General features: G+C 40.6%; 2 protein-coding genes across 6 annotated transcripts in view; one reads left to right on the forward strand and one right to left on the reverse strand.

Moving 5' to 3' along the window:
- Window positions 1–302: 302 nt before the first annotated feature.
- On the reverse strand, window positions 303–3,592 carry Meig1 (meiosis/spermiogenesis associated 1). Its single transcript, XM_027405502.2, has 2 exons — window positions 3,434–3,592; window positions 303–431 (listed from the first exon to the last, which is right to left on the reverse strand). Exons 1-2 carry the CDS (start codon window positions 3,569–3,571, stop codon window positions 303–305), a joined length of 267 nt encoding a protein of 88 aa, XP_027261303.1. The 5' UTR covers window positions 3,572–3,592.
- Window positions 3,593–14,869: 11,277 nt separating this feature from the next.
- The window catches only part of Dclre1c (DNA cross-link repair 1C), a 35,266-nt gene continuing 22,997 nt past the window's right edge, over window positions 14,870–27,138 (forward strand). For all 5 annotated transcript variants that reach the window (XM_027405212.2, XM_027405214.2, XM_027405213.2 and 2 more), the window contains exons 1-3: window positions 14,870–15,053; window positions 16,060–16,111; window positions 17,968–18,052. In XM_027405212.2, coding sequence (XP_027261013.1) covers window positions 14,945–15,053; window positions 16,060–16,111; window positions 17,968–18,052 — 246 coding nt within the window. In that variant the 5' untranslated portion in view covers window positions 14,870–14,944. The remainder of the gene's footprint in view (window positions 15,054–16,059; window positions 16,112–17,967; window positions 18,053–27,138) is intronic.

Genomic DNA, 27,138 nt, shown 5'->3' on the forward strand with positions numbered 1-27,138 from the left:
TAAGGAAACAGTTTAAGCCCTGGAGTGGCTTCCAAAGCTTTGGTTTCCCAGGGAATCTACTAAAATACTCAGGAGGTGGAGGGGCAGGGCCCAATTCTAAGGTTCTGGGCAACTGCAGAACTGTTTGGAACTGGACAAGATGACTGGCCAATACCAGGTTTCGGGGTGTTTATGTTTTAAGACATTGAATTAAAGACAGCATTTCAAATTGTTTTGTAAAATGGCATTTACATGATGGAAAGTGTAAACAATGAATTCTTAAAATAGGATTGCCAAGCCAAAGAAATGAAAACGTCAGTACGTCAGTACGCGTAAATTTTCACTTTGTGGACTTCCTTGTCCTCACATTCCCTTTGTTTGTTGTAGTAATAGAAAGTATTGTCCCTCCGCTGAAGTTTCTTCACGTATCCTGTCTCTGGCCAACGGTCTACCTGTATGGGAAGGATGAGAAGGAGTTTGCTGTAATTCCAGATCTCTCTCTCTCTCTCTCTCTCTCTCTCTCTCTCTCTCTCTCTCTCTCTCTTGAGTCAGGGCTTCTCTATATTGCTTTGGAGGTTGTCCTGGAACTCACTCTGTAGACCAGGCTGGCCTCGAACTCACAGAGATCCACTTGCCTCTGCCTCCAGAGTGCTGGGATTAAAGGCGTGCGCCCCCAACACCCAGCCCTCTTTTTTTTTTCTTTTTACCAGTTTTATTTTATATTATATTTCACCATCAAACAACTTGAATCAAAAATTAAAGTCTGGGGGTTGGAGTGAGATGGCTCAGAGGTTAAGAGCATTGGCTGCTATTTTCAGCAGTACTGAGTTCAATTCGTAGCAACCATGTAGTGTGACTCACAGCTACGGATTATGAGATCTGGTGCCCTCTTCTGGCAGGCAGGTATACCTGCAGGCAGAACACTGTATACATAATAAATACATAAAGTCTGAGACAAAGCTTTAAAATCCTTGTGCTCTTAGGGAGAGCATTGAGTGCACACATAACACAAATCTTAGTTTCCAACCTTGTTCTGGAGAACATGTACTGAATTGAGTACTCCTTTTTACAGTCCAGTTTCAAGGTTTTAGTGTCTACATTATGGCCAAGATTGAAGATACATGCCAAATGATTTAAAATCCATTGTTCTTATGTTTCTGAGTGACTCAAACCATTTAGACTTCAAAAGTGAATTCTGCAGGAGGAAGTGGAGAGATCCCAGGGCCCCTGCTGAAACAATCATATTGATCACTGGCTGGCATTAGGCAAGCACGAAAGCAGTGGTTCTCAGCCTGTGGGTCATGACCCTTTGCGGTCGAAGAACCCCTTCACAGGGGTGGCATATCAGATATCATATATTTGCATTGCAACTCATGACAGTAGCAATAGCAAAATTGTAGCTATGAAGTCGCAACAAAAGTAATTTTATGGTTGGGGGAGAGGGGAGTCACCACAACATGAGGAACTGTATTAAAGAGTCCCAGCCTTAGGAGAGCTGGGAACCACTGGACTAAAGGGAAGCACTAGACTTGAAGACATAACTATGCATTTCCGCCAAAGCTTCAAGTTCACCATCAAGTCCAATTTTTAATAGAAACGGAAAGCACACAGACTTCAGCAATCATTTTCTTCTCCCCACCATTTCCTGTTTTGTCTTACTCTGATTTGTTTATTATTTGCCTTGATCTAATTTGTATGTTCTTTCTTCTGTCTCTCCAACCTCAATGTTGTGCTTTCTTGATAAAGTTAATGTGTGGTGGGTTTGTTGTGTGTTTGTTTCAGACAGCGTTTCATGTAATTTTCTGCCTGTGCTACACAGCCCAAGGATGGCCTTGATCTTCTTGCCTCCACATGGGGGTTACAGGCAAGTAATTGCCACCATGCTCAGCTGACGTGATTCTGGGAGTGGAATCCAGGGTGGCTTCGTGCATGCTAGGCAAGTACTCTATTAACAAAGTCAGATCCCCAACTCCAGTGTGTGTGTGTGTGTGTGTGTGTGTGTGTGTGTGTGTGTGTGTGTGTGTGTGTGTACCTGTGTGTGTGTGTGTGTGTGTGTGTGTGTGTGTTCTTTTGGGACTTTTGTTTAACTCATAACTCATCACAGTGCATTCTGGAACCCAATGTATTCTTTTTATTGATAAAAATGTTCCTTCTGAATTTTGTGAGATGCACTTGATCATTATCAAAAGTCCAAATCAGGTTTTGGAATATCAAACCATTTTCTTTAACATGACCAATATGGGAAGCCCTTCCCTGTCACATTCCTCTTATAAATCATAACCTGCAACTGGAAGAAGAGATGAGTGCACTATTTGGGGAACTGTGTCTATTATTTTCTGGTAATTGGCCCCTTTCTCTTTTTTCCTTTCCACTTCTTTCACCTGCTTTTGTTTGAGACAAACTCTTCCTATGTAGCCCAAGCTGAGGTGCCTCAAATCTAAAACCCTTCCTCAGTCTTCAGAGTGCTGGGATTTCAGGCATGTGCCACAATGCATGGATCTTGCATTTTGTCTCATCTGGTTTATTTATGCATCAGTAGAAACAGACCCTAGTCTGCTGATCGGCAAGGCAGTTCCAGCTGCATTTACCTTGTAAGGAAGCATCTATGTTTCTAGCATTTAAGTCAGAGTTGTCACCAGCAGGAAAGGGCGGGTTTCTCAAGATGATGGGACAGGTTCTCATCCCTTCACCAGGTTCCAGAGACACCCTTGTTAGTGTATAAACAGTGCACCCAATAGATCTTCAGAGCATTCGAGGCCACTCTATAAGCATCAACTATACAGATATGCAGGAGGGGAAAACCCATGGTAGAAGGTCAGGTAGATGATCATATGGGGGGAGGGGTATCTGATGGCGTGAGTTATCTAGCTTGATCTCCATTCATGTAAAATTAGTTGTCAATTGTAGAGTGTAGCTACAATGGCTATGATGTTTGCATCTGTCACCCGGGTACCAGGGAAACAGAGGTAGGAGGATTGATGCAAAATTGAGGCTCTTATCTATATAGTGAATTCAAGGCCAGCCTGGTTACAGAGTGAAATCTTATCCCAAGAAACAAAACAAAGAAAAAGCAATAGGAAACCCAAACAAGCAAGAAAGAAAAGAAGAAATCAATATATACAACCCCTTTCTAGTTCATCATCAAAATAAACAGAGGGGAAATGATATTTTACCACAACTGAATGTGCAGTAATAGTTACCAGAGTAAGGAAAAGCACTGTTTGAGGACTCATGTATGTGATAGCATAGTAGTTCAGAAAGTGTGAATGTGTCCAGCCAAGGAAGCACATTGTCTCCCAAGTTGTAGATGACCTTTGTAGGCTTTAGTCTGCCTGCCTTCAGATGAGAGTTTCAGAGAATTTCCTTCAGTTGTGTTTTGTTACTCTGTCATTAAAATACATTTCGCCATCTGCCGAAATGGTTTTTATTAAGACTGAAGAGCAGTAAATCTTACCATAGCAACTTGTTTCACTTGTTTATATTCAATTTCATCCCGATATCCTGCTTGTTGAAATCTGTACAGGTTTTCTATCTCTTCTGACCATTTCTTGGCACGACTTATTGATTTTGGTTTCACGTCAGAACTCGCCATGGCTATGGAGGCCTTCCTGGCAATTATTTCTGAAAGAGGTTAGAACAATTTAAAAGGTAACATGATGATTACAATTTTCAAAACCTTTAGAATGGACAAAAAACGACCAAAGGAAGAATAGAGAACCGCAGTAACATTTCATATTTTGACATTCATTTCCAAGACTGTTATTTTGGGGGAAACAAAACGGTACACCTACAATGCTCTTAAACCCTGGAAGACACACAGAGAATAGTTCATTTCATCATCAAATAAAACTGCATTTGGAGTTATTAAGTAATGTTCTAAAAGCAGCCATGCTGGGTCTGGACACTAATGTAATTAATGAAAATGTATTGTCATTTGTATCTGCTCAATATGTTGCCTAACTATCCCACCATTATCCCATTGATTTATTTTCTCCCACTCCTCTTCTCCTTCTCCCTCTCCTAAAAAACGGAGTGTGAGGGCAATCACCCTTAAGCAAGGCATAGTGATGGACTTGGGAGGCTATGGCAGGAGGATCTGGGGTGAGGCCAGCCTGGCTGCTTATACATCAAAAAGGGAAAAGCACCCCCTCTTTCTCTTCCCTTCCTTGTTCCCGAGACACCCCTTCCATTTAATTTCTGCAGACATCATAATCTGTTTTCTTGGCTCACAGTGTCACACCGTCCCCTGGTAGATCAACATGGGAGGATGACTGGACAAATTCGGTACTAGTTGTTTGGTTGTTGTGCTAAATCATTAATTTTATATGGCATAGGTGGTTACTACTAGTCTAGGACATTCAGCTATCCATGCCTAGTTCATATGAATTATTTACTTGGCAAATTTCTATTGTTGAGTTTTTCCCCTCGTTACTGAGACTGAACTCAGAACTTTATGAGTGCTACGCAAGCATTCTACCATTGAGCTACAAGCCCAACACCACTATCCCTTATTATCTATAAATAACTATCCCTTATTATCTATGTATTATCTAATACATAATAATATTATGTATTAGAAAAATACAGTAAGAAGTATGATTTGAATCGATAAACTACAATTCAAAAAGAACTTAACGTTCCTTGATTAAATACTTTGGTGATTATGGGAAAATACAGTATCACTACTAATTTTGCTAGCAACACTCAGCACTTTAAAATGCAGTGGTTTTCTTTCTGATCTTTGGGAGGAAAACTCGTAAAAATACATTTGCTGTAGTGAACATGAATTGCTTTAGAGAGACTTTGTGACTTGACAGCTCTAAGTGGTACAGAAGCCAAACAGGATAGAAAAGCGGAGAGTTGAGCTTTTGGAATACTTCAGTCATGACTAAAGGGAAATCAGAAGAGCTGGTAGACATTAAACTGATAGAAACAAAAACTCAAGTGCTCAGAAAAAAACCCAGCAAAAACAAACCCACTGTGGAACAAACCTACATCTGACTGAACTTGTAAACCAAGCCATACAGATCAATGAATCAGGAGAGGGTTTAATAAACTATGACAGCCAAGGCTACAGAGTTCCTTGATTGACTGTGAAATTTACCTGAAAGATGTGCATCTAGATCCAGAGACAACTTATTTGGCCAAGGAATAAACACAGATGGAACTGCATAGTTTAGTATACAGAGAACTTCTTGCCCAGGAATTGAGCCAAAGCCAAACATCCATGAAACTGTTAAAACTGCAGAAACTGTTTTGGTTTATTGATACAAATATGAGGTCAATTTTGTTATACTATATGTATATTTCTACTTTTGTTTAAGGTATTATATTTATGCAGCTCATTTAAAAATGCATAGTTAAGAAATACAAGCTAAGCTGGGAGGTGATGGCACATGCCTTTAATCCCAGCACTCGGGAGGCAGAGGCAGGCAGATCTCTGTAAGTTCAAGACCAACCTGGTCTACAAGAGCTAGTTCCAGGACATCCTCCAAAGCCACAGAGAAACCCTGTCTTGAAAAAGAAAGAAAGAAGAAAGGAAGGAAGGAATAAATACAAGCTAATAGTCAAATTTATAGACATGTTAGGTTTTCTAGATATACAGAGATATATTTCAGATGGATAGGTAATGTTCAAATACTTCAAAGACCTACAGAATATGACATTTAAAATGTTTTAAGAACTTGGGCTTTTTATGACAATGAGACATGTCTGCTCCTGGTTATACTAACTACTTCAGTGAAGATGATGGGCATCAAAGAAATTCCACATGGGGTTTGTTTTCTTTATTAGACATGTGGGCAAAGAAATTGCTCTGGCCTAGACTGCTTGACTGTATGCTGTATAAACTGGACATGCAGGGCCTACAGGAAAGTGACTGCTAAACTGGCCAAAACAAGATGGGACAGTCCTGCAGGGTTCCTGCTTCATGGAACAGTCTGCCAGACATTCTACAGAACATAGAGAAAAATGACTGACAAACTGTCAGTATAGGTGGGACAGTTTCAAATGAGTTTCAGTGAGAAGTTTGCCAGAAAATCTAGGCCTATAGGCTGAAGACGGATGCTCCAATGTTACAGAATTTTGGATGACTGTCCAAGCATCCAGATAACTCTGTCATCTCTAGAGTTTTGGAAATTGCTTCCAATGCACTTCCTGTTTATTTAGGTAATATTATATCCTTCTAGGGTCTTTGAGGGAGTTGAAGACGAGATACTTATAGTTTTCCTTAGTTATGATATAAGATAAAATTAGATATAAAACTTTAGACTCACAAAGATAGAATAGATGATGGAGTATTTTAATTTTGCCAAATAGAAATGACTAAATATTGTTTCTTGCTTGATAACTGTTTTGTTATATGTAATTTTACTATGTTAAAAGTTAAAAACTTCCTTTTTAGTTAGACAGAAAAGGGGAGATGATGTGGAATGTCCTTCTGTATGCTGCGAACATGTGTTGCTTTTATTAGTTGATAATTAAAGCTGATTTGGCCAATGGCCAGGCAGAATAGAGCCAGGCAGGAAATCCAAACAAAGATAAGGAGAAAAAGAAGGTGGAGTCAGGGAGATGCCAGGTAGCCACCAGAAAAGCAAGATCTGAGGTAACAAGCCTCATTGTAAAATATAAACTAATATAAATGGGTTAATTTAATTGTGAGAGATAGTAACATGCCTGAGCCATTGGCCAGATGATTATAATTAATATTAAGCCTTAGACTGGTTATTTGAAAACTGGCCGGTGCGACTACAAACCTTCATTTACATAAGCTAAGGTGCAAAGAGCTCCAGTGGCTTCAGGAACAGGGCTCACCTGAGAACAAAGTAGGGAACCATGAGCAAATCCAACTGTAACACTGTTGCTGGGACTTCTCTTTGAAAAGGATGCTCATCACTACTTTTGGATTGGTTGGTGCCAGGGAATTTAAGCTGATAGTTTGACTGGTTGCACAAAAATAGGAAGAATGAAAAAAACAGTGCCTACAGTGAAGTGTGAGAAGCTTAACTTGTGGGTATTGTCAATATGCTAGAGATGCTATTTGTAAAATTCCAGACAAGAGATTTGTGTACAAATTTGTTTGTAAACAGAAGGCTCTTATGTTTGGCACAGGACCTCATATTGTCCAAGGTATGCTAGAACTCTCTGAGGATGATCTGGAACTTCTGATCCTCCTGGCTTCATCTCCCAAGAGCTGGGGTTTCAGGCATTTGTATCATACCTAGTTCTATAGGATGCTAGTATCAATGCATGCCAATAAATTGGGGACATTACTTAGTTGTCTTCTCCCTTGATTAGTGGTGATGTTCAGGCCTGATATTTCTTTAAAATGTGTTTTTTTTTTTTTATTCTTGCTACTGCCTTTTATAAGAACAGGTAAGTTTTTTAAATAGCACAAAGTTGTTTTAACAGACATAACTGCAAAGCAAGACTAACTTAATGTCATCAGATGTAAAAGGTACGAAAATATGGAAGCTTCAATATTTAACTCGTGAGGAAAAAGAATTTTCAATCTTTTGTGAAAGGGATACTTTTTCATTAATTTTTACTCTTTAAATAAAGACACTATCACTATAGCAATTAGGTATTTCTTTCTGGTTTTGTAAGGCTATGTAAAACAGTCGTTTTCTAGTTTTGCTCACATAAAAATACCTATGCATAGTATTTTAAAATAGTAAATGAAAAATTATTACGTAATAAAACACACTTTCTATAATACATATGTGTATCACTACAAGTGACAATGAGTGTCTACGTTTTAGAAACTGAATTTAATTAAGGGCTATGTGTGTCCTGAAAAAAAAAATTCCACCGATCTCAAGTCTCTGACAAATTAAGCTTCTAAGGTAATAGCCCACACCTGCGATATGGCCACCCCCCTGATGTTCTACAACAGGGAGCTCACAAATGAGACGACTGTTATGCATACCTGTTTAGTTTCTTCCTCTACTTAACCCTAAGGCTTATGCCTCAAACACAAACCTGGATCCCAGGACCCTTTTCCTTATTAATCTTGCCCATGTGTCACCTTAATTACATTTTCTCTACCTTACACGTTGAGAATCTCTTTAATTGATGTATTAGGGATGGACGGCTGAGTCCTGACTGCTGTCACTGAAGCTTTCGTCCCCTAACTCTAATAACACGATAACATGCCAACATGCCTAATCTTACAGCCCCCAACTCTTCCTCGTCTTGTTTCATTATTTGTGCTCCTAGCAGTGGCAAGATATAACTGAGGATCCCTTTAAACTACATGTAAACCTTAGCCAAGACAATGAACATAACTAGGACTGTTTCCTGAACCTAGTCCTCACACCGGGTGTTCATTTTAAAGACTCTGAAATCAGACAGACCTGGTTAAAAACATGGTCCTGCCATTGGGCAACTAATTTAACCTGCCGTTCCCCAACCCCAAGCACTCCATTGTGGTCCGTTCACAGTCCAGGTGTGCAAATTTGCTATTGCGGAGCATAAAGCCATCCTTAAAAGAGTTCCCATAGCTAACGTTCTCTGTCTGCTAGAAACCATCTTTTTGGTTTTTTGCGATAAATCACGTTGTCTTTAAGGTATAATGTGCCCAGAAGAAGCTGGGCTAGGGACAGTCCTCTGAACCCAGGCATTAAATGGCAGAGTCATTACAATAGTCGACTCAGGAGGGGAAGAATTTAGCTGGGAGCCTATCCTAAAATGCAGGGAAGGCCAAATGAAGACCGGCCCTAAAAAGAGAGAAAACCCAGGTACCAGGGACACCCGGCGGAAGGAGCGGTGCCTGTGCTCCGGGGTAGGGGCGGAGCCAGGGGCACGGTGGTCAGGGCCCGGGTCCTCGTTGCGCATCCGCTCAGGCCCGGCTCCCGCTATCCGCGGTTACCCTCTCTCAGCCGGCCTCGCAGGAGGGCGCAGCGGTGCTCGTGTTGTCTACTCAGGATCCGTGGGCTGAGTTAGCCAGAGGCCAACTGTTGGCAGCCACTGGCACCCGCGCGTTTCCTAGCAACGCAGTATCGCGGCTCAGCCGGCTCATGTGGGCCCCGCCCAACTCCCTTCGACCCCGCGCCCTGCTCCTAGGTCTTCGCGCGTACTTGCAAGGGCTAGCTAGGGCTGGGCAAGGAGGTCCGCGCTAGGTACGGTGGAATCTCCTGATTGGGCGCTGTTCACTGCTGGGATGAGGCGGAGATTCGGAGGCATTAGGTGAAAGCCTTGGAGAGAGTAGAGATTGCAGAAGTTCTGGATCCTGATAGAAGATAACTGTCAATGTGTGTGGACTCAAGGAATCCATCCAGTATGGTGTCTGCAATGACTAAACGAAAGCTAACTGCCATCTATAGCTTTATTCTCCCAACAGTATCTTCACTAGTAGTTAATATATCACCTGCTTCGGTGAAAAGTGATTCAAGATCACTATTTCCGAGTGGAGAGCTATGATAATTTGTTAATAAATGGTGGGCAAAAGGGAAAAGAGCGATGAGGGGAGCCAGCGCCTTGAGAATGCCCAGAACCAGTAGTTAACAAGGCAGGAATTTTGTGAGTCAGTTAAACATAAACCACATTTATTTTTCTTTTCTTATTTATTTATTTATTTGTTTGTTTGTTTGTTTGTTTTTCAAGGCAGGGTTTCTCTGTATAGCTTTGGAACCTGTCCTGGAACTAGCTCTTGTAGACCAGGCTGGCCTTGAACTCACAGAGATCCTCCTGCCTCTGCCTCCTGAGTGCTGGGACTAAAGGCGCGTGCCACCAACGCCCCACAACAGGCCATGTTTTTTACAGATTAAATTCTGCAAAGTTCTATTTAAATGATTCACTAAATACCAAAAAGGACCTATTTATAACTGCCAAATTAATTTCCTGAGCCAAGATATATCTGAATTTTAGATTTATCTATATGATTTATACTCCACATCCAAAGCCAGCCTCTTCCTCCAAACAAAGGAACTGCCCCTTCCCTATCTTCCACTTTGAATAGCTGTCACCCAGAGTCCTCCTTTTCCCTTCCCTCAGGTTCCCACCTACCTGTGAGACCAGCTGGCTTTCATAGCTCCCACACAAGTCCAGAAAGCCATCCCTTTGCTGAATCTGACAACTGCAATAATTCCCAACATCTCTCCCGACTCCCATAGCCTATTGTCAACACAATAGTCAGCAGACCTTAAAACCTAAATCAGATTATGTCAGTCTTGGGCTTTGCTTGTGACCTCGCAATAGCTTTCCATTTTATTCAGAGTAAAAACAAACAAACAAAACAAAAAAGCCTCAGAGGTTTACAAGTCCAGTAAAGACTTAGGAAATCTGCATACTATCTGTACAGACTTGCTGTCTTCCTCTATAGCCCTGGATCACTTTTCTCCAACCACACCAAACCTAACAGCTCCTACCATGCAATAGAGGTGAATGCAGCATGCTTAGAGGGAATAAATACTTTTCACTACCACACTGTTGCTGCTTCTTCTCTGATGCTATGAAGGAAGCAGGATGACAAGGTAGCCAAGAGGGAGGTGCTTCAGAACACAGTGGCTTTGAATTTAAATCTGGGCTCTGCTTACTGAAAACAAGGCCTTGGGCAGTCTACATAACAATCTCCACAACTGTACTAAGATGACAAAAAATGAAACTGCCTAGGGTTGCTGTGGAAGTGAAACTCTAGACACAGAACCCTGACAGCATCTGGAACTGCACGAGTGACAGTGACAATCTTTACTAAAATATTAATTCCGAGAACAAAGGTTTTTTGACTACTTGCATGCATGCCTTAGTATTCAGTCCAGGGTCTGTAACTGTGGGTGACTAGTTGTTGAAAGAATAAATGAATTTTGACCATCAGATTTCCTGGAATATGGCAGTAGCTTCTTTGGTTCCTTACCCGAGACCTGCATATTATTCCATATATAGATTTTGTACACATAAACAATTTTTAAGTCTCTGTGTGTAGAAACAGAGGCCAGGGGCATTGGAAACCCTGAAACTAGAATGACAGGTGATTTTTGAGCCACCCTATGTAGGTGATGAGAATTGAATTTGGTCTATCTGTAAGAGCAGTATGAAGTCTAAACTGCTGTCTCTCCAGCATAAACCATATATTTTGAATATATCTATCTCCAACTCTTCCTCCCACTCTCCCCAGACACCCCAGCAGTTCACTTCCATGCTTCATATCTTCCCTCCCTGTGTTGTATTTTTAAAGAAGAGTAAATATTCTGAACCCAAACAATGGCCAAAAATAAACTCAAATGCAAATATGTGTTTAATCTGAGATGATTGTACTATGGAGTACCTGTGTCAAATTGTACAGTTCCCTGAAGTCTCTGTTCTAGTGTTTGTTGTTGTCCTTTTGAGACAGGGTCTCCCTATATAACCCTGGCTGACCTGGATCTTGCTATGGAGAACAGGCAGGCTCCGAATGCACAGAGATCTGCCTGCCTCTGCCTCCAGAAAGCTGGGATCAAAGATTTATGCCACCATACCCTGCAGTTTCAATTCTAAACATAAAATATACACATTCTGCATTACATATGTTGTCATGCCACAGAAAACCAACAAACACCACCAAAGAACCTCAGCCAAGAATGGCAATATTTTTACTGTACATGTATTTTTTTCTTATGTATAAACAATGGTTTAGTTATGTAAATAAAAGGCTTTAATATTTCCTTACATTATCCCTCAGCATGCCAGTATTAATATATGGTTTTGGAATGTTTAATTTCAAAAATTGCCATTTGAGAGGCTAGAGAGGTGGCTCAGTGGTTAAGAACAATGGCTGTTCTTCCAGAGGTCCTGAGTTCAATTCCCAGCAACCACATGTTGGCTCACAACCATCTAATGGGATCTGATGCTCTCTTCTGGCCTGCAGGGATATATTCAGGCATACATGCAGACAGATCATTCATACCTAAAAAGAAATACATAAATAAATAAAAATTTTTTAAAAAATTACCATTTGAGATGCTGGTTTGAACTTTATAAAAATCAGTCAATTTTGCTTAGGCATAGAATAAAATTTCAACAGACTGACTCTGAAATGGTTGTAAACATCATTCTGCTATTTTGTATGTTGTCATGTTTATGCAAAGTGACATTCCTGGAACTAAGGGTTACAAAATTAGTATTGATCAACTCTTTAAAGACACTGAAGATGTTTTTAAAGAACATCTGAAGCATCCTGAAGCATCAAATATTTAGTCAAGATTTAATTCTTTCTGTAAAAAAAGGAACAGGTCTGCTCATCCATTAGTAGACAAATTTTACACACACACACACACATACACACACACACACACACACACACACACGAGAGAGAGAGAGAGAGAGAGAGAGAGAGAGAGAGAGAGAGAGAGAGACATCTGTTGACTTTTCAGCCGACATTTGCAGAGCTTGTCTGCTGGCCCTGGATCTGAGGGCCTGAAAGAGTGGGGTGGACCACAGTCTAACGATGCAGACAACTTACTTCAGTTTGTGTACTATCATACAAAAATGTAACAAAGAAAGCAATGATCCAAGGACGGTTGTCAGAAAAAAAACATGTAAATAAACACCACTAAGCACACACCAAATATTAACAGAGCAGCCGTTTCCCAGAACTTTCTCAGAACAAATCAATTTAAACACAATTGTCTGCCATGTACTATACATTGTATCTCTGAAAGCATAAAAGCAAGGCAGACATATCCAGATTCAAGAGAAACTGGCCAGATTGGGTTCTATAGCTATGTTCTGACATCCAATGATAATAAACATGTTTTATAAATTGAATGTAAATGTTTGTCAAAGGAGGCATGAAATCACTTACAAGAACAATCCAGGGAACAAAATGCACCTGAGGTAAAAGGCCCTCTGCCTTTTTCCTGGAGCGTCTCTCACAGTTTCCCAAGGCATTGTTTACCATGTGTTATTCCTTTGACCATATTCCAAAATATGTATACTAAGGAATTTTTTCAAATGGACCTCTTTATGATTTATTATCAGCAAGTGTTTGATTTGCATGCCTGTGTTATATGTGTATAAAAACTTCTACAAGGAAAACGGGTCTTGAATGGAAAAGGTAAGCTGTAAGAATCTAAGGGTACACATTGCTTACATTGGTAACGATTCTCATTATCATTTCCTACTGTATACATTATAAAGAGGAAAGAGGTGAACAAATAAATAAGAATAAGAATCTTATTTTGTCTTGCCTCTCAGGAGCTCTAACTCATGAGCAATTCTGTATATAACCAGACTCTAAGCAGAATTTATTGTTCTGTATAGACAACCCAGCCACAGTAATAGTCCTCCGTTATTCTAGGACAGACCATCTTATACAAAGCATTTCCAGTGTTACTGTGGTAAAACATATAAATTAATTACTACATCTAGACCATTTCCCTCCATTGCCTGCCTTACTTCTTCCCCCAATTCCTCTTTATGAAAATCTGTGTGTAAAGAGAACTGAGTATTATGGCTGCAAGAGCAAACTGATGTTCTCTGACCAAGGCATTCTGATCCTTCGGCTCAGAACTTATTCCTGGCATTATTCCAGATCACCTCCGTCTCTGTGGTAATACTATTTGCCATATTCTTCATTTATGTAGTTTTTCAAATGTGCTGAACTCTCAGTCAGCTGTGTTAACACTGTGGAAAACAAAAACACAGATCTCATCTTAAAGGGAATGAGAGAGAGTTTATTCTGGAGTTATTTTGAATGACCATGGGCTAGGAACACAGATTTAGGTCACCACCCTAAATTCCATGTTCCAATATGGAAACAGCTTCATGAAGTTTTATAGAACAATGAAAGTTCACACATCAAGGAATATTTAAAATACATTTCTGGGTGTATTAAAGAGGCAGATACATCAAAAATGGGGACATTTTTCTATGGTTCCAAGGTGCTATCTGATGACATTCTTAGCTTTTGGGTTGATGGAAACTAGTGGCCTGTTAAATTAATAGATTCCAAAAGTTTTAAATCTGTTAGACACAATATGTTAGTTCCAACACAGAGGTGGTCAAGAAGTAGGTATTCGAAAGGGCTTAGAATTAGCCTGAGATAAGGTAATTAGCTTCTGGACCTTATCATCTCTTCACAGTACAGAAGCCAGATAGTTTCTGATGTCACAGCAGAATTTGCAGGTTCGGGTTGTTTGTGACCAACAATGTCTAAGGAGAACTTGCTAGGAAGGGGACAATAAATACCACTGACAAAAGTCTTTGTTGGATCTTAATACTGTTAGTATGAACTTTTCCAGACTCCCCCCACACCCCATCATTCTCTCCCTCCGTTTCTGTATATACCTTCTAGCTTCCTAAAAATACAGCTCCAGTGATTACCGGAGGCTAACAGATCAACGGGATCTTTACAACCCCCTCCTCCCTTTCCAGAATCAGTCTCTGAATTTAAGCCTTCCGGATACAGTTAGCTTCTGTACAAATAGAAAAGGGAACAAGTACCAACAGAATCTATTAACCAAGAGTCAGAGGTAATTTTCTCATCCAATCCTCTTGGTAATCCTATAAAATACAAACTAGAAGAAGAGAAAAAAGTAAAAAGAACTCGATTTTGGGTAAACAGGAGGAAATGCAAGGCAGTGTGATTAGAAAAAGGAAGCTCTCTGGCCACCATTTCCAGCCGTGTTTTGTTTCCTGCCTCGGTTACTCCAGAGACACCGGCATCTCTGCACTGGTGAAACTAACACTTTTGGTTTCCTTTCTTGCTTTCTGGCAGGCACGCGCCTCTCTCCGTGACCAGCTAGCGGTGCACACTCACTGGGCATGACCGGTTCTCCCTGTGCAGCTGTTGCAGTTATTTAAACAGAGGGCAGGAATAGGACTGGGTGCTCCTTGGATCCACCCACTCCCGCAAGGCTCCTCTGATTGGACGTGGATGAGCTCGGCTGGCCTATGGGGAGGCGGTGCGCAGGTTCCCGGAAGTGGCGCCCAGGATCAGTGTGCACCTCTGCTTCCGCGGTGGCCTTAGGGTCTATCCTTCCTCGGCGCTATGAGCTCCTTCCAGGGACAGATGGAGGAGTATCCAACCATCTCTATTGACCGCTTTGACAGGGAGAACCTGAAAGCCCGCGCCTACTTCCTTTCGCACTGCCACAAGGGTGAGTGAGCCCCTCTCGCCACCTACTGCAGTGGCTCTGGGCTGGAGAAGGGACGACAGAAGGGTCGGGGTCTGGTGAAGGGGAGAGCAGGCTGTGGACTCAGCGAGGCACTGGAAAGCACCCCTTGTCCCAGTCGGCTCGTGACCTCGCTTTGGCTTTATTGAGCTCCAGGTCTGTACCACTTCTGTAATCCCACCTCCGGTTGCAATCTGCCCCTGGACCCTGTGGTAAGGCTGAATGAGCTGTTAGAAATGCTGGTTGCTATCTGTGGGGGAGCATCGGTTTGGTAAGGTTTACTTAGCTCTTGCGAAGTGCCCCTCTCTCACTCATGCACATGTTTCAGAACTTCTAGTACACCCCGAGAGGAGACATTAGGTAAGAACCTAAGATCTGCCTGCCTGCCTCCCCCTCTTTTCCCCCAACCAATCTGTAAATTTGGCCAGCTGTCCTCCATTTATCTTTTTTTTTTTTTTTTTTTTTTTTTTTGGTATTTTTTGAGACAGGGTTTCTCTGTGTAGCTTTGGAGCCTATCCTGGCACTCGCTCTGTAGACCAGACTGGCCTTGAACTCACAGAGATCCTCCTGCTTCTGCCTCCCGAGTGCTGTGATTAAAGGCATGAGTCACCAACGACCAGCTCATTTTTTTCTTTTTTATTACTCACTTATTTTAGGTTATGGGGTTTAGAGTTTATGTATCCTAGGTGTAGTCAAATCAATTCACCTAGGTTCTCTTCTTAGCCCTTGACTGCTTCAATCTCCTTAACCATATGGGACTTGAATTGTTTTCCTCAACTCGGGTTGGACAACTTTTAGTGGTTCCTGTTTGGTTCTGTATTCTGAAACGTTCATCTGCAGAGGAAGCAAAGACCCATGGCGTCAATTTGCTTGTAACAGTGAGCCTTCTGTAATTTCTTTCAATAGGAAGCTTACAAAGACGGGGCTGAGGAACCCTCTTTAAAAAAATTAAACCAAACATGATTATGATTTCTAATTCTTTTCCTTGTAGATCACATGAAAGGATTAAGGGCTCCTTCCTTGAAAAGAAGGCTGGAATGCAGGTAATTGATTTTTGCTACTTATTTGTGTATAAGTAAACATCTTAACTGAGAGATAGCACCTAGATAGAACAGAACATGCACCCTAAGGGGGTGGCCTGATGAGCCTATATGAACACTACGAAGCTTCAACACTGATAAGAAATCGAACACTACCAATATCCTAGACCCCTATTTTGACCTTTTGTCATGATGAGCTAACTTTGGTTATTCATGAATTTTATATAACTAGAAGGCTTGATGTCGTGGTGTGATCCCCACATTGAGGAAGCAAGAGGATTGTGAGTTCAAGGCGAACATGGGTTATGTAGTAAGAACTTGTCACAAATAAACAAAAATAAATAAATAGGATCATATACTGCATAGACTAAGAAATCTTGTTAAACATTCTCCAAAGGTTTAATTATGTTTGTCTTATTTATATGCTTGTTTTGCCTGTGTATATATGCATGCCACATACATACAGTATCCACAGAAGCCAGAAGGAAGTGTCAGATCTCCTGGAACTGGGGTTACAGACCTTTGCAGCTGCTATATGAGTGCTAGAAATTGAACCTGGGTCTTCTGGAAGAACAGCTATAACTGCTGAGCCATCTCTCCAGCTCCATCTTTCTCTTAACATTGTATTTATGTGATCCATCTATGTTGCTGATCACAGCAATAACTCATTTGTTTTCATTTTTGTAAGAGTGTGTTTATGTGTGTGTGAGTGTTTTTTCTAGAATCCTTGGCTGGCAAGTTGGCTCAGTGGTTGAAGAGCACTGCTTGCTGTGATAGACCAGGCATGATGGAGGTTGAGAATGCAGTAGTCCACATGGAATGGTATCATTAGAACCTCTTGGTCCCCTTTTAAATAGGCACCATTATTATATCTAACTTAGAGAAACTAAGAAGTCAGGCAGGTTAAATTAGTTGCCCAGTGTCATAGGACCAGTGAGTGGCAGGACCAGGTTTTTAACCAGGTCTGTCTGATTTCAAAGCCTATGTATCAGCCAGTTATTGCTGTGTAACAAATTACCTTGTAACTGAGTATCTTAAGATGACATCAATCCCTCAGTTTCTCTGGATCAGGAATTATGAGAGAATACAGTATGGATTGCTGGCTTCTGCCTGCCTGCCTGCCTGGCATCAGATGGAACTGAAATTATCTGAAGACTCAAGTGTCTGGAACTTGGAAGGATGCATATAACAGCAACAAGGCCTAGAATAGCCAGCTTTTTAACTTGTCTGTCTCTGAGAGGTTTCTTTACGCTGGGATAACTAGTTTTGTTAATAGAGAATCTAGGGTTAAAATCTGTACATCCTGGGACAGATATGGTGAAGCATACTTTTAGTCCAAACACTCAGGAGGCAGAGGCACAGACAGATCTTTGTGCATTTGAGGCCAGCCTGGTCTACATAGTAAGTTCCAGGTTAGCCATAGTTGACATAGTGAGACCTTGTCAAAATAAACAAACAAAATCCCAAGGTAGAGTCAGGAGGCAGGTATATTGTCTGGAAAGCAAGCTTTAAACATCCTGCTAACTGGAGGAAGCCCCACCTTCAGTAATGCTATCCGTTTATGACTCCAACACAGTCTTAATCCATGAATTATGTCAGAGGCCTCATATATGCCAAATGCCTCTTTCTGAGCATTGCATTGGAGACTGAGTCTTAGCACATGGGTTTTGGAGGGTCTTTTATAACCAAATCATGACAGGTATGTTGGAAGCCCCTGTCATACTTTCCATGGTAACTGATTGTGTTTACTAAAGAAAAGTGATATCCTGTGAAATGCATTGCTGGCTCACCTAAGTGGCTTGTTGTGAATTGTACTGAAACAACTTTTTTTCCCTTTCTGTTTTGTTTTGTGCTTTCAGCTTGAAGGTTTTCCTGTACTGTTCTCCAGTTACCAAGGAGCTGTTGTTAACCAGCCCGAAATACAGATTTTGGGAAAAACGAGTTGTAAGTCAATTGTAATTCAAAAAACTGTCATTTTTGAATAGCACTACTTGTTGTATATGTGGGGAGTATTTTTAGAGGTACCTTTTTTTGTTTTTTGTTTTTTGTTTTTGTTTTTTTGAGACAGGGTTTCTCTGTGTAGCTTTGGAGCCTATCCTGGCAGTTGCTCTGGAGACCAGGCTGGCCTTGAACTCACAGAGATCCGCCTGCCTCTGCCTCCCTGAGTGCTGGGATTAAAGGCGTGTGCCACCAACGCCCGGCCTAGAGGCACCTTTTAAAAACATTGGAATTATCCAAAATTCCTTTCTTCATACATTATAGATTCATCATTAATTAGAATAGTGATATTTGATGTAGTTTAGGAGTCAGCAATTGGTTGTTTCTTATTCCTCAAGAATGTGATTTAGGTCTTATGCTTTATTTACTCTCATGGACTGCCTAGCTGAGATGTATTAAAGTATAAAAAAGTGTGCATTCTCATAATTTTTAAATCACAGGCTAGCTCAGGGAGAAGAAACATAATTGGAAGTTTATAATAAAGAGTAGGGGCTGAGAGATGGTTTAGTGGTTAAGAGCACTTGATGCTCTCTGACACCATATTAAGCATCTCACAACCACCTGTAACTCTAGCTCCTCTTTTGGCCTCAACAGGCATTCATACACAGGTGGCATTCACACACACACACACACACACCCCTTAAAGAAAGAGAGAAAGGAAGAAAGAAAGGGTAAACAAGCAGAGTACTAGAATAAAGATAGGATGGAGCCAAACACAGTGACACAGGCCTGAGATCCCAGCATTTGAAAGTCTAGGGCAAGATCGTAAGTTTCTTTTTCTTCCCATGGTTCTGTGGACTAAACCTGTGTGTGCCAGGCAAGAGCTCAACAACTGACCTATATCCCAGCCCCAAGATCACAAGTTTAATGTCATCTTGACCTTGACCTACATGACAATAAAGAATGAGAAATAGAATGCAATACATATATATATATATATATATATATATATATATATATATATATATTAGAGAGAGAGAGAGAGAGAGAGAGAGAGAGATGGTATATGTGTGTCTGCACGTCTGTGTGTATATGTGTATGAGAGTATGAGACAGGGTCTTGCTATATAACCTTGACTGGTCTGGAATTTGCTGTACAGACCAGGCTGGCCTCAAATTCAGAGATCCACCTGCCTCGGCCTCCTGAGTGCTGGGATTAAGTGTGTGTGCCACCATGCCTGGCCTAGAATGGATAACTTTTATTCTGGAAAAATGAAATGGATCTCTCCTCCAGAAGGTAGTTAAAAGAAAATCGCTGCAACACATAAAATGTAAACATGGCCAAAATGTCCTCTTATGAAACTTATTACCTTAAGTAGGAACAGATTTCTCAATGGAGGTGAGAAGAAAGGTCAATACTAATCTAGATAGAGATAAAACAAAAGGATAGATTTGTTCTTTTTTTTAAGATTTTATTTATTTATTTATTTATTATGTATATAATTATCTGCATGCATGCTTGCACACCAGAAGAGGGCACCAGATCTTATTACAGATAGTTGTGAGCTACCATGTGGTTGCTGGGAATTGAACTCAGGACCTCTGGAAAAGCAGTCAGTGCTCTTAACCTCTGAGCCGTCTCTCCAGCCCCGATAGATTTGTTTTTAAAAAGGAAAAAAATAAAAGAAAGGGAAGAACATAAAGCAAATAGAAGCCCAAAGTGTGAGAGTAGAGTTTCTCCGTCCCTTGTCAATGAAGAGCAATGAGCCGAAGAGCCTCTTCTTCTGATGCACACAGGGCAAGGGATAGAGTAGAACTAAAGGCTGAAAAAGATCCAAGGAGGGTATTACCGCCGTTACAGGAAGCTGCAGATCAAGAGGACATGAACATATATGCCATCTGGCAAAGTAATGCCTGCTGGAATCTGTCATATCTACCGTTCCATCAAGGAAGGATGGTGACCACAGAGAGCAGGATTAGAGTTAGGAATTAACTGTGGAGGGCAGGCCTTAAGTAACTGGTAGCTTTCAAAACAGTCTGCAGGAAGGGTAGTGTCTTGTTGATGTCTTGACAGATGACAGCTTTCAAGTCCCACCTCTTCTGTCTACTCTGCCCCACATCTGGCATGCCTCTGCAAAAAATGGCCAGATCAAAGCAAGCCCAGGCCCACCCCTTTACCACAGTGGCCAGGTGCACATCTCAGAGGTGGTGCACGTTTGCCTAACATGTTTGATCCCCAGTGCTGCCAAAACAACAGAAACAAGACAAGAGCCTGTGGGATGGCTCAGTGGGTAAAGACACTTGGCAGCAAGCCTAATGACCTGAGTTTGATCCCTGGGACCTAAATGGTAGAAGAAGGGAACTGACTGCAGGTTAGCTTTTGACCTTTGCATGCATTCTCACTTCTCCCTCCACTCCACAATAGTTAACTAAATGTGAACAAGTTTTTTTAAAAAAAGAAAACAAGACAAAAACAACTTTCTATAGGCTGAGTCAGCAGCTGTCAGTGATGATAAGGAATCCAGTGACACCCAAAGAATGGAAGTGATGAATAGTTAAGGAAATGAAATTCTGATAACTTGATTTGATCATGACACATACGAGCCAATTTATTGTTCTGTATACAATAAGTATGTGTGGACACTATGTTTCAGTAAGATAGCTGCCAGCATCTGCTGCCTCTAAATCCACATCATCCCCTTCTATCCTGCTTCGGTGCTGCGCCCAGTAGGTCCTGTGCTGGGAGTAGCCTTTCATCATGCATGGTTAGACTTGCTTTCCCACCTGCCAGCTGAAGGATGTCCACGTCCTCCGCAGATCTGTCACAGAAGCTAGACTGTCCTCCCTTTGCCTGTAGGATTGGGCCTGTATTGTTATAGGTTAGTCTGTCTGGGGCAGTCAGGAAGTGGGGAAGAACAGACACAAGCTGGAATTCACAGAGGCATCTAGAGTCTGGGAGGGCAGCCAAGCCACATCAGCATCTCCTTCCAGCCTTGATAATGCTGGTCACCTGCTTTGGTACTACATGTGAGTTAGAGACACATTGGCCCTTGACTCAGGAAAGTACATAAATGCCTGTGATCCCAGCACTAGGGGACTTTGAAGACACAAGGATCCCGGGTGCTCACTGGCCAACTGCTGGTTCGGTAAGAGACCCTGTCTCAAAAGAAGGTGAAGGCCATCCAGGAAGACACATGATGTCAGCCTCTGACTCCCACATGCACATGCATGTACACAGGAACACATACACACCCAGGAAGTGTCGCTGTTCTAAATGACAAGGGACGATCAAAGAAAGAGGATCACTCCAGAATGTAATCAGGCTCTGAGGCAGCATAGGGAGGGTTCAACTTTGATGAACTGAACCTCAAGCAGCCGTGGAGAAGCCTGTTTACATCACACCCCTGCAACTTTAGTCTGTATCGTGTATTCGTAATACTAGACTTTCAGGGTTTGCCAGGACCTTCTTGTGACTAAAGTCATGTGAGGGCTGTAAAGCTCCTTCAGAAAAAGAACTCCATAAGGCCCAGAAAATAGTCACTGATTAGATTCAAAGGATTTCCTCAGGGCTTAGGTGCACCTAAAAACAATCCCAACACTCCAGTGTTCATGCCAGATAGAATGACTTTACTAATTTTCCACTACATTTCCCCCCTTTTATATTTGATTATGTTGCAGATTATATTTATCTTAAAGATTATGCACTCTCACAGTAAATACAGCCTTTTCTCTATTGTGCTGTTTCACAGTATTATGTAGATAAGCCAAAATACATTTCAAAGCCAGTAAAATTATTACAGCAAAAATAAGTGTCTGTGAGCAAAATGGGTGTAATACGGCCTAACCCATATAAACCTTTATAAACAATCTTTAGTGTGGCAAAACAATATCATACTGTCTCTTTTGTCATGTATGTCTTTTATCTCCACTGCCATAAGGCATTTGGATTCTGCATTGATGAGAATTGACGTGTAATACATTCATTAAATACAACAGTATCATTTTTGTGTGAGTGCTTGCTTTCTCAAAGTCTCAGCTTGGTGAGTTTAAGTCCTGATGTCTCCCCAGGTTATAAGCTTACTCTCCCTCCTGGGACATTTTCGTTTGATGGATTTATTGTCTGTCTTTAGATAATTTGTTCATCTGGTCTCTGATGTCCTGGTGGGATGCATCAGATCAGGAGCCATTTAGGAATTTGTTCTTTTCTGAAAAGACACGAGCATCCCCTCACCTTGATGTTAGGACATCGGGCTCTTTTTATTTAGCATTGACTTTAGGTTACATCTCCTTTAGGGCAAATGCTTTGGGGCAGCAGAAAAACCATTGTCCTTTAAAATGAAGATTTTAAAATTTAAAGTTAGCATAGCTAAATAGTATGTGAGGATAAGAAGGTGTAGCCTCTTACTCCCCCCCCTTTAATTTATTTAAAAAATTGTCATTCAAGTATTTGACGGTGACATTTTACAAAAGCTTGACCCTGTGGATACTAAGGGATTTTTGGCAACATGATTGATATGAAACTTTTTCAAATCATTTGCTAGCATAAGCAGAACCATTATTATTTTAATGGGTCCTAAAAAGAAACTGTATAAAGAGCTGTTTGACAAAGTTAAGTCTTAGATATCAGGTGTGATAGAAGGTGTTTTGCTGGAGTTTTCAGGTCCCGGTGCCATGTCTGGGGCTGTGCTCTGTAGCTGACCAGTTAGGGAGAGGCATTGTGCATGCCTGTAGTGCACTGTGAGCACAGATCTTTACATACATGACAGTAGAGAATGTCCAAGACACAGAGAGCTATGCTTCCAGATGTCAAGCTGATGCCCATTCACTATTATCTGTTACAAGTTTGGAATAATGTATAAAATCTGTCTTCAAGCTGTATGAAACAATGCCTTTAATACAGGATAGGCTCTCATGATCATCTTTTAACTATTTCCCTTGCCAGAATCTGATCTTTTATCAGGCCAAGAGCAAAGGTAAAACTAAGAAACAAACAAAATCTATTTAATTAATAATGGTCCTTAACTTTTTATTATTTAAAATTAAGATTTTTAATTTAAGATTTTGTATCTTTTAAATTCAGGACAATTTGAATTATAAGTTTAAGAAAACTTTCCTATTGGGTAACAGGAGATTTAGAAGTACCTAAGATAATCAGAAAAATGCTAAAGTAGAAAACAATTGGACTTTCTCATGCAACCATGCAAGTACTTATTTAACTGATACTTTAAATGAAACAAAATATGAGCAGTGTCAAAGCTAACAGTTCACGGAGGAAGAATTTGTCAGAAGGCTTTGATTTTTACTATGTTTTGAAGACAGTTTGATGTAACAGATTTTCAAGCTATACCAAAAATAAATTTTGGCGAAAAACTTCAAAATAATCTAATTCTTACTGATTGCATATTTGGTTTAACTCCTTTTGGCCTCCAAGGAAATCTGAGAAACATGTAATTATGTTTGTATTTTTTGGCCATCATATTATCCAGAAGAAATATTTTCAAAACTTTTTTTTATGCAAACAGCAGGAGGCTTTATTGTAGTTGTTTAACGAGCTAACCCCATGTTAGCTCGGGCCTCCCATCCATCCACCATGGCGGATGGCTAAGAAAGATGGCAAGAAGCCACTGCATCGAGATCTTATAGGGCAGCGTAAGGGGAGTGAGTGTCTAGGGGTACGCACAGGCTCAGAATTGAATTTCAAAACTTTTTATTTCAATTTATTCCTATTTCTTTCTTAAATTCATCCTGAGCCTGTTTAAGTTGTTATTTTTAACTTTTTGGTTATGTTGAACAAAAATATAAATTCAAAAATAAGGGCTGGGTGTTGGTGGCGCACGCCTTTAATCCCAGCACTCTGCAGGCAGAGGCAGGCGGTTCTCTGTGAGTTCGAGGCCAGCCTGGTCTACAGAGCAAGTGCCAAGATAGACTCCAAAGCTACATAGAGAAACACTGTCTCAGGGGGAAAAAAATTCAAAAATGAAGCTTTAGTAATAAAAGACAAGATAAGACTTCTTATTTTGCTAATGTTAGTAGCACATTATTGGCTGGATACATAATTTGACCAGGCAGACATTTACTTTTAAGTACATTTGATTGTTTTAGGCTTAACCTTGAAAACATATATAGAAGACCAAAACTTGTCCTTGTAAATGAGTTAAATTTGTACTTATACTAACTACAAACTTAGTTCTGAACACATTAAAGAAGGTGATTGACCATTAATTTGAATGACATAATTATCTTTAACAGTTTACTTGAAGTTAGTAGCTTTTATAAGATTAGGATTTTATAGTTTAGCCATACATCTCTAAGTTAATACTTTTAACCTGAGTATGCCTTTATAACCTTAGGAATTTATCATCATACAAAAATCCATTTTAATCTAAAATATCTTGGAGATTTGCTGTTGCCTCCTTAGTCTAAAAAGAAGATATGATAATAAGCAGAGGGTTCATTAGGACTGAGAAATTTTACGGGTGCTGCTGTTTACCAATGGCAGCCACAGCTCTGGCTGGCTTTCCTCCTCGGCAGGTTTTTCCTGCTATTTTCTAGAGATGGAGGTGCCAGCAATTTAGAACTGCTGTGATGTTTTCATAAAGTTGGATTTATTTATCTATCACTATTTTTTAAAGTAAAGAAACTGAACCGAAGAAGTACGCAAAGGCTTTTTTTTTCCATTTTTGTCTCTTTTCCATTTCTATTTCCTAAGTATTTATGTCCCATACATTTCAACTTTCTGTTTACTAGACTCCTTTTCCAAGTACCTCATTTCAAATGTTTCCTTCTATATCCTTTCTACACTTAACAGTCCTTCTTTAACATTCTTTTTCTCCCAAGTTAAGCCACTTTCCATTCTTAGAGCATCTCTATCCTTTATATGCTGATTTATATAGGAGGTCAGTTAATGCTGAGCCTCAGTCTTTCTTAAGGATACCTGACATTGGATAGGATGTTTCAAACTGGGGTTTCAAAGCAACCCATTATGACTATAGGACTCTGGTTCTTCTTAGTCCATCCAATATGCTCTCATCTAAATTTAAATAAACAGTCAGTTAAAATATTCACTGGCTGAGAAATATCTAATAAAAAGTTGATTGACTACAGCGAGTGTAGAGTTTTGCACTTCATAACCCAGAGTGGGTATCTTTTTGTGGAGCATGTGGAATTTGTGTGTAAACATGCTCATTGTCCCTTTAAGAGCCATCTATAAAAGCATTAAAAGCAATCTCTATAGGATTTTAAGATGTAACTTTAGGCAATAGCCATGGAGTATTTTTATAATATCTTTAAAACCGGATCTCCAAAGTGACATGCTAATGTGACCTGACAATTATTAACAGTATGGAACAAATAATTTACCTGCATTTTATTTAGTGGAAAAATAATTTTTTTTCAAGACAGGGTTTCCCTGTATTGCTTTGGAGGTTGTCCTGGCACTTGCGCTGGAGACCAGGCTGGCCTCGAACTCAAAAAGATCCGCCTGCCTCTTCCTCCTGAGTGCTGGGATTAAAGGCGTGCGCCATCGATGCCCGGCTTGGAAAAATAATTTTATAGTCTCTTTATCTGTAAGACTTTATTTCTATGAGCTACCACCTTAGCAGCTACATTACTGCTCTTTCATGTGTTACATTTTTTTAAAAGGTTTATTTATATAGTGTTCTGCATGCACTTATCTCTGCAGGCCAGAAGAGGGCACCAGATCTCATTACAGATGGTTATGAGACACTATGTGGTTGCTGGAGAGCAGACAGCCTGCTTAACTCCCACCCCACCCCCTCCCCCACCCATCTCTCCAGCCCCTAGGTGTTACGTTTGTATAGAATTTAACCTAGAGTTTCCAGAAAGCAACTTGAAGAGCAGAGCCAAATCCTCAGTAGTGATAAATAGATAAGAGCATACTGTAGTTGTTTAACTCTTTACTCTTTGGCTTTTTACTCTTTTGGGAAGCCCTCCACCCAGCTCCCAAATAAATACACACATGGAGGCTTATTCTTTCTTATGAATGCCCAGCCTTAGTTTGGCTCGTTTCTAGCCAGCTTTTCTTAAATTAACCCACCTTTTGCCTCTGGGCTTTTATGTTTCTCTATTTCTGTATACCTTTCTTTACTTCTTATTCCCTGGTGTGTAGCTGGGTGGCTGGCTCCTGGAGTCCTCTCCTTCTCTTTTGATCCCCAATCTCTTCTCCCAGATTTCTCCTCCTATTTTTTTCTCTCTGCCTGAGAGCCCCACCCATCCTTCCTCCTGCTTTGCCGTTGGCTGTTCCACTCTTTATTAGGTCAATCAGGTGTTTTAGACAGGCACAGTAACACAGCTTCATAGAGTTAAACAAATGCAACACATCTTTGCATCATTAAACAAGTGGTCCACAGCATAAACAAATGCAACACATCATAAATGAATATTCCACAACAGTGTACCCAAAGATATAGTTCAAAATTATGAATTTTGCTTTAAGTTTATTTACTATTGATACTGTGCTATTCTTGATATTAGGGAAAAACAAAAAATATTTCCTATGAAGGGACCTTTAATATTGAGTTATTCCTGAAATGAGTGAAAAATAAAATACATTTCAACAAAAATCAAGCAGACAACAAGAAAATGCTACGCCCTGGGCTGACTGCTAGCTCAAGCTGCAGTGCGGATCCCGCCCCCCCTTCCCTTGGAGCTCAGGTGTTGCTGGCTCTGTGCTGGTGGTCAACTCTCATCAGAGAGCCCTGAGTTCTAGCTGTCATTAATTTTTTTCAGTTCTTCAGAATAATCCTATTCTGAGTAGCCCAGTTATTTAAAATCTGACCTCCATAGGATGAATGCATTTCATATGCCCCACTGCTTTTTAAATTGCTTCCCGATCTGTCGTTTCAGCAAGTTTCCAACTAATCTGAACATAACCGTAAGGGTATTGATTATTTTGTGGGCATTTGTTGCACGGTGACTGGAAGTCCCTGAGGTGGTGTCCCTATAACCGTAGGCAGTCATTCCTTAATTTCTTCAGATGAGGTACCTAGGTCCTTGATTAACCACTTCCTCTTCTCCACTGGGAAGATTCCTTTTCATTCCTGATTTCTGTGGGGGAAAATTCCCCCTCCTTTT

This window comes from Cricetulus griseus, chromosome 3 (assembly GCF_003668045.3).
Source record: "Cricetulus griseus strain 17A/GY chromosome 3, alternate assembly CriGri-PICRH-1.0, whole genome shotgun sequence".
Lineage (NCBI taxonomy): Eukaryota > Metazoa > Chordata > Mammalia > Rodentia > Cricetidae > Cricetulus > Cricetulus griseus.